Below are 16,752 nucleotides of genomic sequence, written 5' to 3' on the forward strand. Positions count from 1 at the left end.
CGGTAAAAGAGAGTTGCTATCTGCTTACGTGCATACTAGGTAGTCGCCGTGTACCCTGCAAAACACATGGAAACTCGGGTAAAAAGAGAGTTGCCACCTGCTTATAAAGCACACTAGGGCAGTTGCCATGTGCACTGCAAAACACATGGCAACTAGCAACTTGGGTGTGGGAGAGGAGACGGGCGTGTGGGCGAGATGGCAAATGCCCCACAATAGCTCTTGTGCATGCGTGGAAAGTGGCGTGTGGGTGAACTGCTGAACGCCCACACCAGCCCCTCCTGTGTGGTGAAACGACCGTGCGGGCGACCGGGTGAACGCCGATACATTAGGCCAGTCCTACGTGGCACTAGAAACATGCCAAGATTCGTGCGCTCACGAACGGATGCGGATCCACGCGTGTGGGCGAGATGCAAACGCCCACACGTGTGGGTGTTAACATTTCCATATTTTTTAGAATCTGAAAGCAAATCTTATTCGGCGCCCGTGCAGCAGTACGCGTCCGTCAATGGAATGGGCTAGTGAACTCAGACGGGCACGTCTTGCCGCAGTGGTTGAGGAGGAGGCTGATGTCCACAGGCACGTTGAGGTGGATGCCGAGGACGTTAGCCCTGACAGCGGTGCAGAGGCAGACAACAGCATCAAGGTCGACCAACCCATGGAGCAGCGGGCAGCACTCGTCACGCGCCGGAACGCCGACCTTGAGGCCGAGCAGGCCGCCGAGAACGTTGGCACACACCCGCAGCTTTAGCGCGTCGATAGAGCACTGCCCACCGTGGCCGTGCGCTCCTCCTCCATGGTACGGCGGCGGAACGACAACGGGCGGCGTCGGCACAACGACTAGAGGCTGGCAATAAGGTCCGCAGCCGTGCGCGGCGACGGAGGAGAGGACGATGCACAGGGCAACGAAGATGGCAGCTTTGGATGTCATCGTGAGGGTGTGCTTGAGTGGGATAGCTACTAGTGCTTTGGGTTTGGGATGCATGAGAGCTTGGAGAGAGTGATGTATTTATAGCCGGGGGATATGGATGCGTGCATGCATGGGATCGAACTGTTTGCGTAGTCGCTTAGATCAACTCTAGCAGACCCCGTATTCCGCCCCGGTCCACAAAATAACCACTAAATTACGGGTCGGGGCCGGAAAAGCAGCCCGAGAAGATCCCGCATCCCGCCCCGGCCCGTAATTTTTTTTGTGGGGTGCGGCAAATCTTCTCCCCCAACCTCCATCTTCACGGGTTGGGAGGCCGATCCGAGCTGAACGCCTATCCGGCGCGAGATTTAGCGGGAGGGACATTTCCACGCGCCCTTTCCCGCTCCCCGCACCCTCCGCCACCATTGCCCACCCCCCGCAAGCTCCGGTTCCTCCTCCCCGGCCGTTCCTCGCCGCCATGGATGCTCCCGTGCTGTCCCTCGTCACCGTCGAGGTCGCGCATGCTCCTTCCCCTCGGGCGGATCTCGTCGCTGGCCATGTTGCCCCCGCCGTCGTTGCCCAAGCACACGCCGCGCCGGCCAGCAAGTGGCAGGGCAACGTTGTCGTGCAGGGCGGGAATCCGGTTTCCCCCGCCGCGATGGCCCGCGCTCCGGGCGCCAACGCCGCAATGCGATCCCGGCCGGCGGCGGAGAACGCCGGCAAGACCGCGGGCGTAAAGCGGAGGAAGGTTCCGGATAAAAGGAAGCCACCTTCTTCAACCTCTCACTCCATCCCCCCGCAAGGAGGTGCTCCGGCGATGCCGTTCAACGGTGCCGCTCCCCCCGCGAGCGAGGTGTTCGACGAAATGGCTGCAAGGTATGCCTCTTCGGTCTAGCGATTCCCTTTCATTTTCGCCATTAGTGTCGATAGCTCGTGACTTGTTATCGTTCGCTATAGCGGTGCTTCGAACAATGCAACAACCAAGTTCGTGAGCTTGTTGGACACGAACGCGGTTGACATTGCTCAATCCCCTTTCGAACCATTCGACTACAATGAAATGGACGGCGGCGTGGATGATCATGGTTGCGCGGACGAATTGGAGGAGATCAAAGCGGGAACGTTTGAGGAATCGCAATCAAAGAGTGGGAAGATCCAAAGATCGAAGAACTACACGATCTTGGAAGATCAAGCTTTGACCCAAGCATGGAGTGTGGTGTCTCTTTATCCATGCACGGGTGTTTCTCAAACCGCCAAGAGATATTGGCAAAGGATCGAAGATCAATACTTCCGCATTATGAGAAAGTATCCCAATAGGACTCCACGCACATTTCGGTCGCTTCAAGGGCGTTGGGAGAATATCAAGCCTATGTGCAGCCGTTGGGCAGCTTGCTTGGAGCAAGTACGCAACGCACCTCCAAGTGGCACCGTGGAATCCGATTATGTGAGTTTGTTTTTCCTTTGTTCAAGTTGTGCATCATCATAATGTATCATGGGAAATAATTGCATCACTTTGTTCACATTTTGTAGGACAAGATTGCTCAACATAGATACAAGGCCATGAAAGCTTCGGAAGGCAGATTCTTCAAGTTAGAGCATTGTTGGGAGTTACTCCAAAAGTGCGATAAGTGGAAGTTGATCGATAGAGAATCCCCACCAAAGAGAGGCTCACTTGCAAACATGGATGAAGACGAAGATGATGATATGGCCCAAGAAATGAGCACAAGCCTGATGGCGACAAGAAGACGAGAGAGAAGATCAAGAGAGAGCAAGAAGCATCGAGCTTGAGGGAGAAGATTGATGCCATGGTGCAATCAAACGAGTTGATGTTGTTGAAGTCATTGGAGATCAAGAAAGATTTGGCCGAGAAGAAGGAAAAAGAGAAGCAAGAAAAGTGGCAAATGCTCAAGGAATAGGGGCTCCGCAAAGCTGCCATTGAGGAGAGAAAAGCACGCGCCTCCGAGAACAAATCTATGTCATTGTTGCTCGCCGAAGAGAACAAGATCATGTCAATGAACCGCAATGACATGGACGACCTCACCAAAACATGGCATGATATGGCAAGGAGAGAGATCTTGAAGAGAAGAATGGTAGATTCGGCCGGTCCGTGTTCAAGTTCCGGTGATGTTTTCTCTGCTCCATATGGTGGCAATGTGGATGATTTCGGTGCGGGGGTTGCAACAAGCGAGGGAGGTGGATTCGGTGGCGCCGATGAACTTCAATTCGGTGGAGGTGGATTCCATGGCGCGGAGTGAAGATCGACCCCCAAGATGATGCCGGACATGGGCGCAAACCTTTTGCATGCCCTCTTTTGCGTTATGAACTTCGCTTTTATTTACGCGCAAACTGTTTATGTGCTTTGAATTTGAACTTGTTTCCCAAACCTATGTCAAATGAGAGATTTGCAGTTTTTATGTATGCGGGTCTTCACGGTGGTGCCCGAGCAAAACCCGTAGAAGCCGACCCGTAAAAAGCATATTCCGCGAATATACTTTTTTACGGATCCGTTTGGGGGGGTCTGCGTCTATGCTAGCCCGCGCCGGCCCGCAAAAGTGGTTTTGCGCGAACTGCAAACGAGTTTTGCGGGCCGGCGGGATGCGGGGTCTGCTAGAGTTGCTCTTAGGCATGTGTGCATGATCATACGTGGCCATGTGCGATTCCATCGGCTTCGGGACTGCTAGGTTGTCCTCTGGGTGTATCACTTTGTTTGATAAGGCAAGATTTTAGCATGATCAGGGGCTGATGGTTTTGGAATATTAATCCTGAAGATAGGGCAACAAGTTGAGCAATACCCTTGCATGTTCATCCATGTTAGCCATAGTTTTAAGTTTTTTGGAGAGAAATTTCCAATTTAAGTATCATCAATCATGGCAATACAGAGAACATAAGAGGTGATAAAAATTATAACCAGGTGATATATGGACCACCTATCGACGGCTACAACCACTAGAGCGAGCCGAAGGCGCGCCGCCGTTATCGTCCGTCACTGGAGTCAGGCAAACCTTGTTGTAGAAGATAGTGGGGAAGTCATCGTGCTAAGGCCCCCAAAAATCAGCGCACTATAGTTTTAAGTTAATCAACCCACAGTACATATCCCGCAATACCAAAATACCGGGGTTTCCTACAAAGTGATAGTTTCAGTTTAATCAACCCGTAATACATGTCAAATGATTGTCAAAAATATTCATATCTTTTAAATACAAACTCCAAATATAACATGTTATATATGAAATTTAATTAAAAAATATGCAGAATCTGAATATGATGTTATTACCTGCTAACCATTTAAAAAAATCTGAATATAATGACAACACAAATGGGATGCCATGTGTTGAAATAAAGGACGTGGATCGAGTCATGGTTATTGGATCAGGGGTGTGTATTATTTTTTTTCTACCGTTGCGCACACTCTTTTGCTAGATGAAAGTTTGTTTCAAGAAACCGGAGTACGGTCGTGGTTTGTGAATGTTTGATCCGGACAACGCAGATCGGTAGGGCAAGTTGCCTGAGAATATTTCAGATGTGAACAAACAACTTTGTGTGTGTACCGCTGTACCTGCATATATGACCTTCTGACCCACTGGGTGCTCACTAGAAACAAGAGCTTATATTAGACAGATGCGATTAAGTCGATGGAATCATTCATGGCCATGGTTGGGAAGACAATTAATTATTTAGCTCCCCTTGGGCGCCCGTGAACCCGATGATGCGCACAAATTTGTCGCGCGTTTCGTTTCACTTGCTCTTGTTGACCCATTCTTAGTTTGCCCAGAGCATGAAAAAATAATTGTTCCCCACAGTAAGGATTAAAGGAAAATGTATAACGTGTCAATCTCATCGAGTCACGGACATGGTAATTTCTATTTCTCCGAAATAGATTTAATAAGATAAAAGTAGGGCCTATATAGGTATAGTTTTCTTGATCGAGTTTGTTAAATCTCAATCGACCGAGATTTAACAAAGTCTCAGTCGATACTATATTCGTCATATTTTACGTGGAGATAGTTAAAAAAAAGATTTTACGTGGAGATTGTGTATTTTTTAAATTATTTTTTTAATAGATTCTGTCACTTGACTGAGACTTTGTTAAGTCATAGTCGACTGAGATTTAGTCACACTCTTTCTTGATAATTCGCTTTGACATGGTAATTAGATTACACATATATAGGCAGACAACTGCTGGAAATTAGGCTATATTGGGGCAGCCCAATAACTATTTCAGAAATTCCTAATAAATCCTAGAGACCCACTTAGCCCATTTGTGCAAGGCAAGGGATACTACTAAAATTTAGTCCCAAATTGCTAGTTGAGTGGGAATTGGACCTCCTTATAAGGGAGGTTCTTTCCCCACTTGTACGAGCATGAGAACAAGAGAGACATCCACGAGCGCTCCTCCTCCGCCGCCCGCCTCGCCTCGTCCCGACGCGTCACCGCGCCGCGCCGCGCCGATGTCTAAATTTTTGCCACGCACTACGGGTATACGAAAGGTCACCTGGGAGCTGAAAAGTTATGCGGTAGTGGATAATGAATACGAACGGCGCACCTCTTCGCATGTTGCCTGTTCACTTCGTCTCCCTCCGTTGCTTCACCTCCCGGCGCAGCCTGTTCGCGTACCTCTATTGTGCCTATATAAGAGAGGTCGCTCCTCTCCCGAGAGACACATCAGAAGGTCCTTTTCCTCTCGCCACACAGTTCCAACCTCTGCGCTACTGCTGTCTTCCTCATCCCGGCTTGCGGCGTGCACCGCACGTCGGGATAGTAGGCCTCCGAGACCGCACCTTTTGAGTCCTGTACGGGAGAAGGGCGATAAGGTTTTTGGGGAGCGCTCAGCGCGACTACTGGCTGCTTCATCACGGACGATCCGGTCGCCGACGACTACTTCCCCGTCGACGACTTCTTCCCCGACGTCCATGACCTCCTCCACGACATGGCAGGCGAGGATACCGACCCCAAGTCCAGCGCTTCTGCTGCTGTTGTGCCGTACGTGTTCTTGTCCTTTCTGTTAGAAGTCCTCCTACAGTTCTTGGCTCTAGTTTCTGCCCGACGTATGTTAGGTTCTGTTTCGTATAAGCAACTTCATCTGGTGTCTGTTCTAGATGTGTTTACCTCAAGTTCATATATGCAGACGATGTTTACCTTCTCTCTGTCAGATTGCATGACTTGCTTTATATTTGCTATTTTAGTCATGCTTTATCTAGTATTTTTTTAATAAAATCATTCGGTAAATTGCTCATATTTCCAACAATCCAAAAACCTTATTATAGGCAATTTACCCCAAGTGGTTTTGCTGCTTCCATGAGACCTCCTATGTTTGAGGGTATCCACTATAAGAGGTGACGCGTGAGAGAAGTCTTATGGTTTCAAACCATGAGTTGCTATGATGCCACTCTTGGCAAACCTGAAAGAGAGCAAGATGCCCAACAGGCACAAGCTTTTCAGAAAATGGATACCTTGTTTAAGGCCGCACTCTTGAGTGTTCTTGGAGAGAACATAGTTGATGCTTATGCGTCAATTGATAATGGAAAAGATATGTGGGACGCACTCGAGGCCAAGTTTGGGGTCTCGGATGCCGACACTGAGCTGTACATCATGGAGCAATTCTATGATTACAGGATGACTGAAGAGCGCTCCGTGGTTGAGCAGGCTCATGAGATACAGTCATTTGCTAGAGAACTTGAGCACTTCAATTGCATGCTACCGGACAAGTTTGTTGCCGGGGGTATCATCACTAAGCTTCCTCCTTCATGGAGGAACTTTGCTACCTTATTGAAACATAAGAGACAGGAGTTTTCTGTTCCGGATCTCATTGGTACTCTTGATGTGGAAGAAAAGGCGAGAGCAAAGGACACACGTGCTCGAGGTATTGAGGGAGGATCTAGTGCCAATGTAGTACAGAAGCAGAACTTCCAGCCCCACAAGTTTAAGAACAAGGGCAAGTTTGATGGTAAAGCAAAGTTTGATGGGAAGAACAAGGTTGTGCAACACACGAACTTCAAGAAGAAGAATGGCAAGAAGAAAGGTGCTTATCATGTGTGTGGAGATCCTGATCATTGGGCTCCTAGTTGCCCTAAGCGCTATGACAAGCGTCATCCTGGGAAAGGCCGCAAGAACGCTAATGTTGTCATTGGAGACACTGACATGAAGGATGCTGGGTATGGTATATTTCCCACTATTCTTTCAGTATGTCATTCTCCTGACTGGTTGATTGACATGGGTGCTAATGTGCATGTATGCGGTGATATTTCCATGTTTTCGTCTTATCAGACCGCAGGGACTTCAACCGTGCTGATGGGCAACGGTTCAAGTGCTTCTGTTCATGGTGTTGGCACGATCGATCTGAAGTTTACTTCGGGGAAGATCGTGCGGCTGAAGAACGTACATTATGTCCCCTCCGTCAATAAAAATCTTGTTAGCGGATCTCTTCTATGTAGAGATGGCTACAAGCTTGTCTTTGAGTCAAATAAATTTGTAATATCCAAGTATGGAACCTTTGTTCGTAAAGGCTATGAGTCAGGAGGCCTGTTTCGTTTATCTTTATCAGACGTTTGCAATAAAGTTGTTAATCATATTTGCAACAATAGTGAATCAAATATGTGGCATTCACGTCTTTGTCATGTTAACTTTGGTTGCATGTTGCGACTAGCGAAGTTGAGCTTAATCCATAGTTTCACCACTATCAAGGGTCAAGTGTGTGTGCAAGCTAAGCAACCTCGTAAGTCTCACACGACTGCGGAAATGAGAAATCTTGCACCACTAGAGCTCATACATTCAGATCTATGTGAAATAAATGGTGTGTTGACAAAAGGTGGAAAGAAATATTTCATGACGTTAATTGATGACTCCACTAGATACTGCCGTGTGTATCTTTTGAAATCTAAGTATGAGGCTTTGAACTTTTTCAAGATCTATAAAGCTGAAGTGGAAAACCAACTTGATCGAAAAATCAAGAGGCTTAGGTCCGACCGTGGTGGAGAGTATTTTTCCAATGAATTTGATGCTTTTTGTGCGGAACATGGTATAATCCATGAGAGGACGCCTCCCTATTCACCTCAGTCAAATGGGGTGGCCGAAAAAAAGAACCGTACTCTAACTGATTTGGTTAACGCCATGTTAGACACATCGGGTCTCTCCAAGGCATGGTGGGGGGAGGCGATATTGACTGCATGTCATGTCCTAAACCGATTTCCCACAAAGAACAAAGAGATAACTCCATTTGAGGAATGGGAGAAGAAAAGGTTAAAACTCTCTTATCTACGAACATGGGGTTGTTTGGCGAAAATCAATGTTCCAATTCCAAAGAAATGGAAGCTTGGACCAAAGACTGTGGACTGTGTTTTCCTGGGACATGCTTTTCATAACATTGGCTATAGATTCTTGGTTGTAAAATCTGAGGTACCTGACATGCATGTCGGTACGATCATGGAGTCAAATGATGCGACTTTCTTTAAAGATATCTTTCCCATGAAGGATATGGCTACCTCATCTAATCAGGAGATGCCTAGTTCATCGAATCAGGAACCAGTTACAATTACCGAACCTGCCGTTTCGATGGAACACTTTGACAGTCCTGTGGAGGAGAACAATGAAGTTCCTACTAGGAGCAAGAGACAGAGGACTGCAAAGTCCTTTGGTGGTGATTTTCTTGTGTATCTCATAGATGACACTCCCAGTTCTATTTCAGAGGCCTATGCATCTGAAGATGCTGACTACTGGAAGGAAGCAGTTCGTAGCGAGATGGATTCCATCTTGGCGAATGAAACTTGGGAGATAACTGATCGTCCTTACGGGTGCAAACCTATAGGATGCAAATGGGTATTCAAGAAGAAGCTTAGGCCTGATGGTACTATCGAAAAGTACAAGGCTCGGCTCATGGCTAAGGGTTATACCCAAAAGGAAGGTGAAGACTTTTTTGATACTTAATCACCTGTGGCTCGACTGACCACTATTCGAGTTCTACTTTCACTAGGTGCCTCACATGGTCTTCTCGTTCATCAAATGGATGTTAAGACTGCTTTCCTAAATGGAGAGTTGGATGAGGAAATTTATATGGAACAACCAGATGGATTTGTAATAGATGGTCAGGAAGGAAAAGTATGCAAGTTGTTGAAGTCTTTGTATGGACTCAAGCAAGCACCCAAACAGTGGCATGAGAAGTTCGAAAGAACTTTAACAGCTGCAAGCTTTGTTGTGAACGAAGTTGATAAATGTGTGTACTATCACCATGGTGGGGGCGAGAGAGTTATGCTTTGCTTGTATGTTGATGACATACTGATTTTCGGAACAAATCTGAATGTTATTAAGGAGGTAAAGGATTTCCTATCTCGTTGTTTTGAGATGAAGGATTTAGAAGTGGTTGATGTCATTCTGAACAGCAAGTTGTTGAGAGATGATGATGGTGGGATTACATTGCTTCAATCTCACTATGTGGAAAAGATCTTGAGTCACTTTGGCTATAGTGACTGCAAGCCCTCTCCAACACCATATGATGCTAGTGTGCTGCTTCGAAAGAATCGAAGAATTGCTAGAGATCAATTGAAGTATTCTCAGATTATTGGCTCGCTTATGTACTTAGCCAGTGCTACAAGACCTGACATCTCTTTTGCTGTTAGCAAACTGAGTCAGTTTGTTTCAAAACCAGGAGATGTACATTGTAAAGCTCTAGAGAGAGTTTTGCGTTATTTGAAAGGCACTGCGAATTATGGAATTCACTACACTGGGCACCCAAAGGTGCTTGAAGGGTATAGTGACTCAAACTGGATCTCAGATGCTGATGAGATAAAGGCCACGAGCGGTTATGTATTCACTCATGGAGGTGGCACTGTTTCTTGGAAGTCTTGCAAGCAGACCATCTTAACGAGGTCAACAATGGAAGCAGAACTCACATCACTAGATACAGCTACGGTTGAAGCAGATTGGCTTCGCCGGCTCTTGAATGACTTGCCGGTTGTTGAGAAACCTGTACCGAGTGTCCTTATGAACTGCGACAATCAAACTGTGATCACGAAAGTGAGCAGCTCAAAGGATAACATGAAGTCATCAAGACACGTTCAGAGAAGGTTAAAGTTTGTCAGGAAAATAAAAAACTCCGGAGTTATTGCGTTGGATTATATCCAAACGTCTAAAAATCTGGCAGATCCTTTTACTAAGGGTCTATCGCGTAATGTGATAGATAATGCATCGAGGGAGATGGGTATGAGACCCACAATATGAGTTGTTCACAGTGGTAACCTATTCTTTGTGATCGGAGATCCCGTGAATTAGATGTGGAAGACAAGCTGTTGGTGAACTGAGAGGAGAGTATCCCTACTATTCACAATACCACTCCATGAAGATGCAATACTCTCCTAATCTGCATGGCAGCTTGATGTATATCTTAATGTGTTCTAAGTAGCTTATTTAAGCAGAGATGTTATCCTGCAGAACATCTTTTGAAGAACACACCTATATGAGTCTGATTGTCAAACGTCGCAATCTATGAGAGTAGGGTTCTCTCTAGTAAACTCATGAAAGGTCACGGAGTATGACGCATAAGCTCCACCCGCGGGGAAGACCCACGGTAGCCACGTGTCGGTCAAGGCTTTATGTGAAGCTAGATTCGCAGAAAACTTGTAGTTCAAGGCCCAGTCCACTGTTCAAGTTGCTTACTAGTGTAGCATAGAGTTCTAGGTGGAAGTTCAACTTAACAGTCTCCACTTCAGTACCGGTATATAAAACAGTGTTTTGGAACCAAAGGCAAATTTCTGTGTGCCTCTGGGATCTGGTGGGGGATTGCTGGAATTTAGTCTATATTGGGGCAGTCCAATAACTATTGTAGAAATTCCTAATAAATCCTAGAGGCCCACTTAGCCCATTTGTGCAAGGCAAGGGATACTACTAAAGTTTAGTCCCACATTGCTAGTTGAGTGGGAATTGGACCTCCTTATAAGGGAGGTTCTTTCCCCACTTGTATGAGCATGAGAACAAGAGGGACATCCACGCGCGCTCCTCCTCTGCCGCCCGCCACGCCTCGCCTCGTCACGCCGCGCCGCGCCGCGCCGCGCCGCGGGTTGCGGGAATGAGCCGAGCCGATGTCTAAATTTTTGCCACGCACTACGGGTATACGAAAGGTCACCTGGGAGCTGAAAAGTTCTGCGATAGTGGATAATGAATACGAACGGTGCACCTCTTCGCGTGTTTCCTGTTCACTTCGTCTCCCCAGCCTGTTCGCATACCTCTGCTATGCCTATATAAGAGAGGTCGCTCCTCTCCCGAGAGACACATCAGAAGGTCCTCTTCCTCTCGCCACACAGTTCCAACCTCTGCGCTACTGCTGTCTTCCTCATCCCGGCTTGCTGCGTGCACCGCATGTCGGGACAGTAGGCCTCCGAGACCACACCTTTTGAGTCCTGTATGGGAGAAGGGTGATAAGGTTTTTGGGGAGCGCTCAGCGCGACTACTGGCTGCTTCATCACGGACGATCCGGTCGCCGACGACTACTTCCCTGACGATGACTTCTTCCCCGACGTCCACGACCTCCTCGACGACATGGCAGGCAAGGACACCGACCCCAAGTCCAGCGCTTCTGCTGATGCTGTGCCGTACGTGTTCTTCTCCTTTCTGTTAGAAGTCCTCCTACAGTTGTTGGCCCTAGTTTCTGCCCTACGTATGTTAGGTTCTGTTTCGTATAAGCAACTTCATCTAGTGTCTGTTCTAGATGTGTTTACCTCAAATTCATATATACAAACGATGTTTACCTTCTCTCTGTCAGGTTGCATGACTTGCTTTATATTTGCTATTTTAGTCATGCTTTATCTAGTATTTTTTAATAAAATCATTCGGTGAATCGCTCATATTTCCAACAGCAACATGTTGGGATTAAAAATCTGTTGAAGTTGGGTTTATTAGAGAGAAAAACTGTTAAGGTTTCATAGACCGACACACCGAGTACTTGACTTGAGGCCTAGCTAGGACACACACAGATTAAGCCTATAGCTTATTCTATGAAAAACGTTTCCTTAAAAAGGAAAATCAGCCAAAGTTCTCACTGGTATCAATAAAAAGGATAGTGATTAGTGCCTGATTAATCTGTATCATTTGATAATCAATCCAGATGACTATCAAAGCATAAACCTGTAGAGCCCACATCACAGATGAACACGGTTCTAGCTGGCTCAATATTGGTCTCACATGGAAGTAGGTAGGTAGCATAACCCTCGATGTCATATGCATATTATTATGGACTCCACTACCAATCTGATTTCAGATTCTTTACCATGGCAAATCAAACATTTTTCATGGCAAATAATGTTCTCCGAGGATGGCATGTTTAGTTGGCGAGCATGCCAAATCCATCCCAGTTTATTTACCAAAAAAATGCCGCGCTTTGCAAACTAAATTTGTCATAATCGCGCAATATAAATTGCCATAAAATGTCAGATTTATCACGCCTAAATTTCTAACGTTAAATTTTTAGTGTTTCCTATTATTATTTCCTTGTCCATTGCGCCGCGCACGCATCGCTAATGAAGTCCAAGCGCTCACACCGCATGGTTTAATTCTCAACTTGCTTGCATAATCTTGTCCTTTTTAATCTAAAAATGTTGTGTAGCATGACAAGGTTGGCTAACAGCCTAACATGCATGAACATGCAAGGGTATTGCTCAACTTGTTGCCGTATCTTCAGGATTAATATTCCAAAACCATCGGTCCTGATCATGCTAAAATCTCGCCGTATCAAACAAATGGTACACCGAGAGCACAACCTAGCAGTCTCGAAACCGATCGAATCGCACATGTCCACGTATGATCATGCATACATGCCTAAGCTACTACGCCAAACAGTTCCATCCCATGCATGCACGCATCCATATACCCCTGGCTATAAATACAACACTCTCCAAGCTCTCATGCATCCCAAACCAAAAGCACCAGCTGCATATCCTACTCAAGCACACGCTCACAATGGCATCCAGAGCTGCTACCTTCGTCGCCCTGAGCATCCAGCCGCCAGTCGTCGTGCCGACACCGCCCGTTGTCGTTCCGCCCCGTACCACGGAGGAGGAGCGCACGGCCACGGCGGGCAGTGCTCTATCGACGCGCTAAAGCTGAGGGTGTGCGCCAACATTCTCGGCGGCTTGCTCGGCCTCAAGGTCGGCGTTCCGGCGCACGATGAGTGCTGCCCGCTGCTCCAGGGGTTGGTCGACCTTGATGCCGCCGTCTGCCTGTGCACCGCCGTCAGAGCCAACGTCCTCGGCATCCATCTCAACGTGCCTGTGGACATCAGCCTCCTCCTCAACCACTGCGGCAAGACGTGCCCGTTCGAGTTCACTTGCACAGGCCATTAACGGACGCGTACTGCTGCACCGGCGCCGAATAAGATTTGCTTTCCATCCGTACTTCGTTCTTATTTTCGTGAGATGTGGAACCGTTCCATTTCCACATTTGAATCCTTGTAATAACTAGTACTACTACCATTTTTTTTGCACACAACCATGTACTCCTCGTATTTATATATACTAAAAAAAGGCCGTGCTTTGCAACGAAAGAAAAAATAACACACACTCCTCATCCAATAGTCTCTACTATTAAAGGAGGATCTGCCGTCGCCGTCGTTGTGATGATGGTTCGACCTCCGTCTCAACCCTCGACCCTACGCCGTCTTTTCCCGCGAAAAATTCCCGTCCGATCCTCCTCCGCATAAGAGCATCTCCAACAGCCGCGCTACGCGCGGCGCGCTAAAATCCCATTTGCAGCACGCGGATCGCCTGTTTTAGCGCGGCATGGTGCGCTTGCTCCAGCAGCCGCTGCAAATTTTAGCGCGCGCGAGCCGCTTCAGCAGCCACTGCAAAAAATTGTGCGCGCGCTCTCGCACAAACAATATATGCACTCTGAACAAATATAAAAAACATATGCATAGATTAAAAAAAGATACATAGATATTTCACAATGCGTACATAGTTCATCATAGCACAGATTGATAAAAAACCTAGTCCAACACGATAAAAAAACTACGGTCCAACTAGAACCTACTTCGAGTCGTCCTCATCATCATACTCGCTGGTGTTGTTCGAGGTATCGAGCCACGTGCCTTTCCAACGAGGATCGTCTGAGTCAAAGAACGACTCCCCACCTGCATTAACGAGATCGATCTGCGATATGACCAGTGCCTTCCACCGATGCCTGTCCACCCGCTCCGCGCGGCGCCTTGCCGTCCTCTCCGCCCAGAAGGCGTTCTCATCGGCGACATCCTGCGGGTAACGCCGGCGCCACTCCGCCATGGCGCGCTCGTCCTCCTCGGTGATGAGGAGGCCGCACTGCCGCCAACGGTGTTCCTCCCGGTCCTATTCTGTTATAAGACGAGGCGGAGGCCTCTGGGGGCTCCACGCCGGCGCGCACGTTTGGACGTCATGGAAGTTCATCTGCGCGCGCGCGAGGCCTCTGGGGGCTCCACGCCGCCGCGTCGTACGCGAGGGCGGCCTCCTGCGCGGTCTCGAACGTGCTGGAGGGGCGCTCGGGGACGCCGCGGTAGCCCGAAGATCCCCGGCAGCGCGGCGGCATGGTGGCGCGTCGGTGGCGGGGCGAGGAAGCAGCAGAGGAAGCAGAGGAAGCGGGGAGAGCACGCGTGGCAGTGTGGATAGCGATGGGAAGCCGCGTGGCAAGCACCACAATTTATAGGCGCGCCGGAAGCGGTGCGCCAAATCTAGCGCGCGACCGCCCGCTTTCTCCCCCGCGCGCAATCTTTTCCCGCGTGCGCTAGTTTTCCACCTTCGCTGGAGCGCGCGAAAACGTCCCGTGCGCGCTAAAATGGCAGTTTACCGCGCGCGCGTCTTTTGGTGCCGCTGTTGGAGATGCTCTAACTACAGTCCGCTCCTGGCGCTTCCCACTTCGGGAAACCACCCCTACCCCACCACGATCTCTCTCTCGGATGAGAACCACCCTCTCCATCAACTTGATCGTCACCGGATCCTCCCCTTTGCTCCTCTCCCTTGTCCACCCGGGCCATGATCCTAATTGCCGCAGCCTCCGGCTACACTGATGCCCAGACGCATCTTCTGCTAGCCGCCTCCAGCAGCGGTGCCACCACCTTTTTTTAGAAAAAAAGCATGAGCCTGACTTTATAGATAAAGTCATACGGGACAGTAACAGCAACTAACACAGCCCACACGAGCTAACCAAAGTCTACAACCACCCAACACAGGGCAAGAAAACAGAAGAACAACAGTACGATGGCATGCAGGCCCGAATAGTTCAAAAGGGGCACGTAGACCCAGCAGCTACAACGAAGCGACAGCGGACGGAGATGACATCAAGTTTACAGACGCCCGCACTTTGTTGATCAGCACCTCCATACTGTCACTGTCCACCAATTTAATCAATAATTTCCACTGTTGCAGGAAAATACAAATTTTAAACAGGACATCAGGCTTACTAGGAAAAACACCCTCAATGATAAATTTGTTTCTAGTAGTCCAAAGCGCCCAGCAAAGGGCGCCCAGCCCAATCCAAAACAGCCTCCTAGACCGGCCCTGTAAGTTAGCTGTCAACTGGGGAACATCGAGGAAGGAACCGGGGGCCAGGAGGTGTTCAGCCAAGAACGAACACACCCTCCACACCAGCCTGGCCAGAACACATCGGAAGAAAAATATGATCGGTGTCTTCTAGGTTGGAGCATAAAGCACAGAAGGCAGAACCAGGCCCATTCCGCTTCCGAATCCGATTTGATCCCTTGTATGCTACAAGAGGAGGCACGATTTGGTTTCCTACTTGTACACATGTTCAACCGATCAAGTTAAAAGTACACATAGATGGCATATGCAGATGTCTTGCTTTTTATTTATTCTCCTGCCACGTACGATGAAGGATCCGAGGCGCCCTAGGATACGTGATTTCTTGTGCTTGTGTGCAAGTGGATGGGGCCCACCAAAACAACTCAGGCGTAGCACATTTTCTGGAGGAGGTAAAAGCATCCCAGATACCCTAACTTGCATGGAATGTGATGATTTAGTCCCAAACTTACAAAATGCAACTTCACCATACCCCAACTTGCACTAGATGTGACGATTTGGTCCTGGGCCTATCACAATGCGACAAGTGGCAGCCAGATGGGTGGACTGGTCTTCACCTGCACTTTTGCACAAAACACCCTACTGTCTTGTCTAATTAACCCGAGCATTCATGTTGGGAAAGCTGTGACACACACACACACTACCCTCTTTGTGCGAGTGTATGGATTGCAGAACACCCTGCTGTTCTTGTGATTCCTTTTCCATAATTGTGGCCATGACCATACTTGTGTCCATCAAATGTGTAGGTATCACTAATGAAGAAAACTACGGCATCCCAGTATAATACTTTTCATGGGCGCAGTTGCATCACAGGAACGACTTTGTATCGTTACAGAATTCCTCCCAGGGTAGGCTATATGTCCCACATGTTTGTTTCTGTGGTTGTTAAAATTTCTTTCCTTTACTTGGTGGAAGACAAGCATTATGCAGTCCATTTTTTCTACCATACTTATGATCTGGGGCCATAGAAACAACAGTAGAATTCATATCATTTACCAAGGAGTTCTCAACAGTCTATGCCCCGGTTTGAAATGTAAGTGGTTCTTGATGGTCACTGATCTGTAGCAAGCTGGGGTTGAAGAGATGGAGTCTGTTTCGCAAAAAATGTAAGTTCTGTTGAGGAATTTCAGACAAGGCGGTCCTTGTGGGCTCAAAAGTGGAGCTAGTAGATGTAACTAATTTAGGATGATAGTCAAGGATTTTGCTGGCCTTCCTTCACCCCAACATGGCTGCCTCTCATAGTTACTTTTGTTCCTTCTCTCGTTTGGGCTCAGAAGTGGACGTGGTAGATGTAACCAATTAAGG

At 48.0% G+C, this 16,752-nt stretch overlaps 1 protein-coding gene and 1 pseudogene across 1 annotated transcript; one reads left to right on the forward strand and one right to left on the reverse strand.

Moving 5' to 3' along the window:
* Positions 1–446: 446 nt before the first annotated feature.
* On the reverse strand, positions 447–932 carry LOC119294035 (cortical cell-delineating protein-like). Its single transcript, XM_037572314.1, has one exon. The coding sequence runs from the start codon at positions 926–928 to the stop codon at positions 503–505; it is 426 nt and encodes a 141-aa protein (XP_037428211.1). The 5' UTR covers positions 929–932; the 3' UTR covers positions 447–502.
* Positions 933–12,844: 11,912 nt separating this feature from the next.
* On the forward strand, positions 12,845–13,415 carry LOC119292898 (annotated as a pseudogene).
* Positions 13,416–16,752: the final 3,337 nt, after the last annotated feature.

This window comes from Triticum dicoccoides, chromosome 4B, assembly GCF_002162155.2.
Source record: "Triticum dicoccoides isolate Atlit2015 ecotype Zavitan chromosome 4B, WEW_v2.0, whole genome shotgun sequence".
Classification (NCBI taxonomy): Eukaryota; Viridiplantae; Streptophyta; class Magnoliopsida; order Poales; family Poaceae; genus Triticum; species Triticum dicoccoides.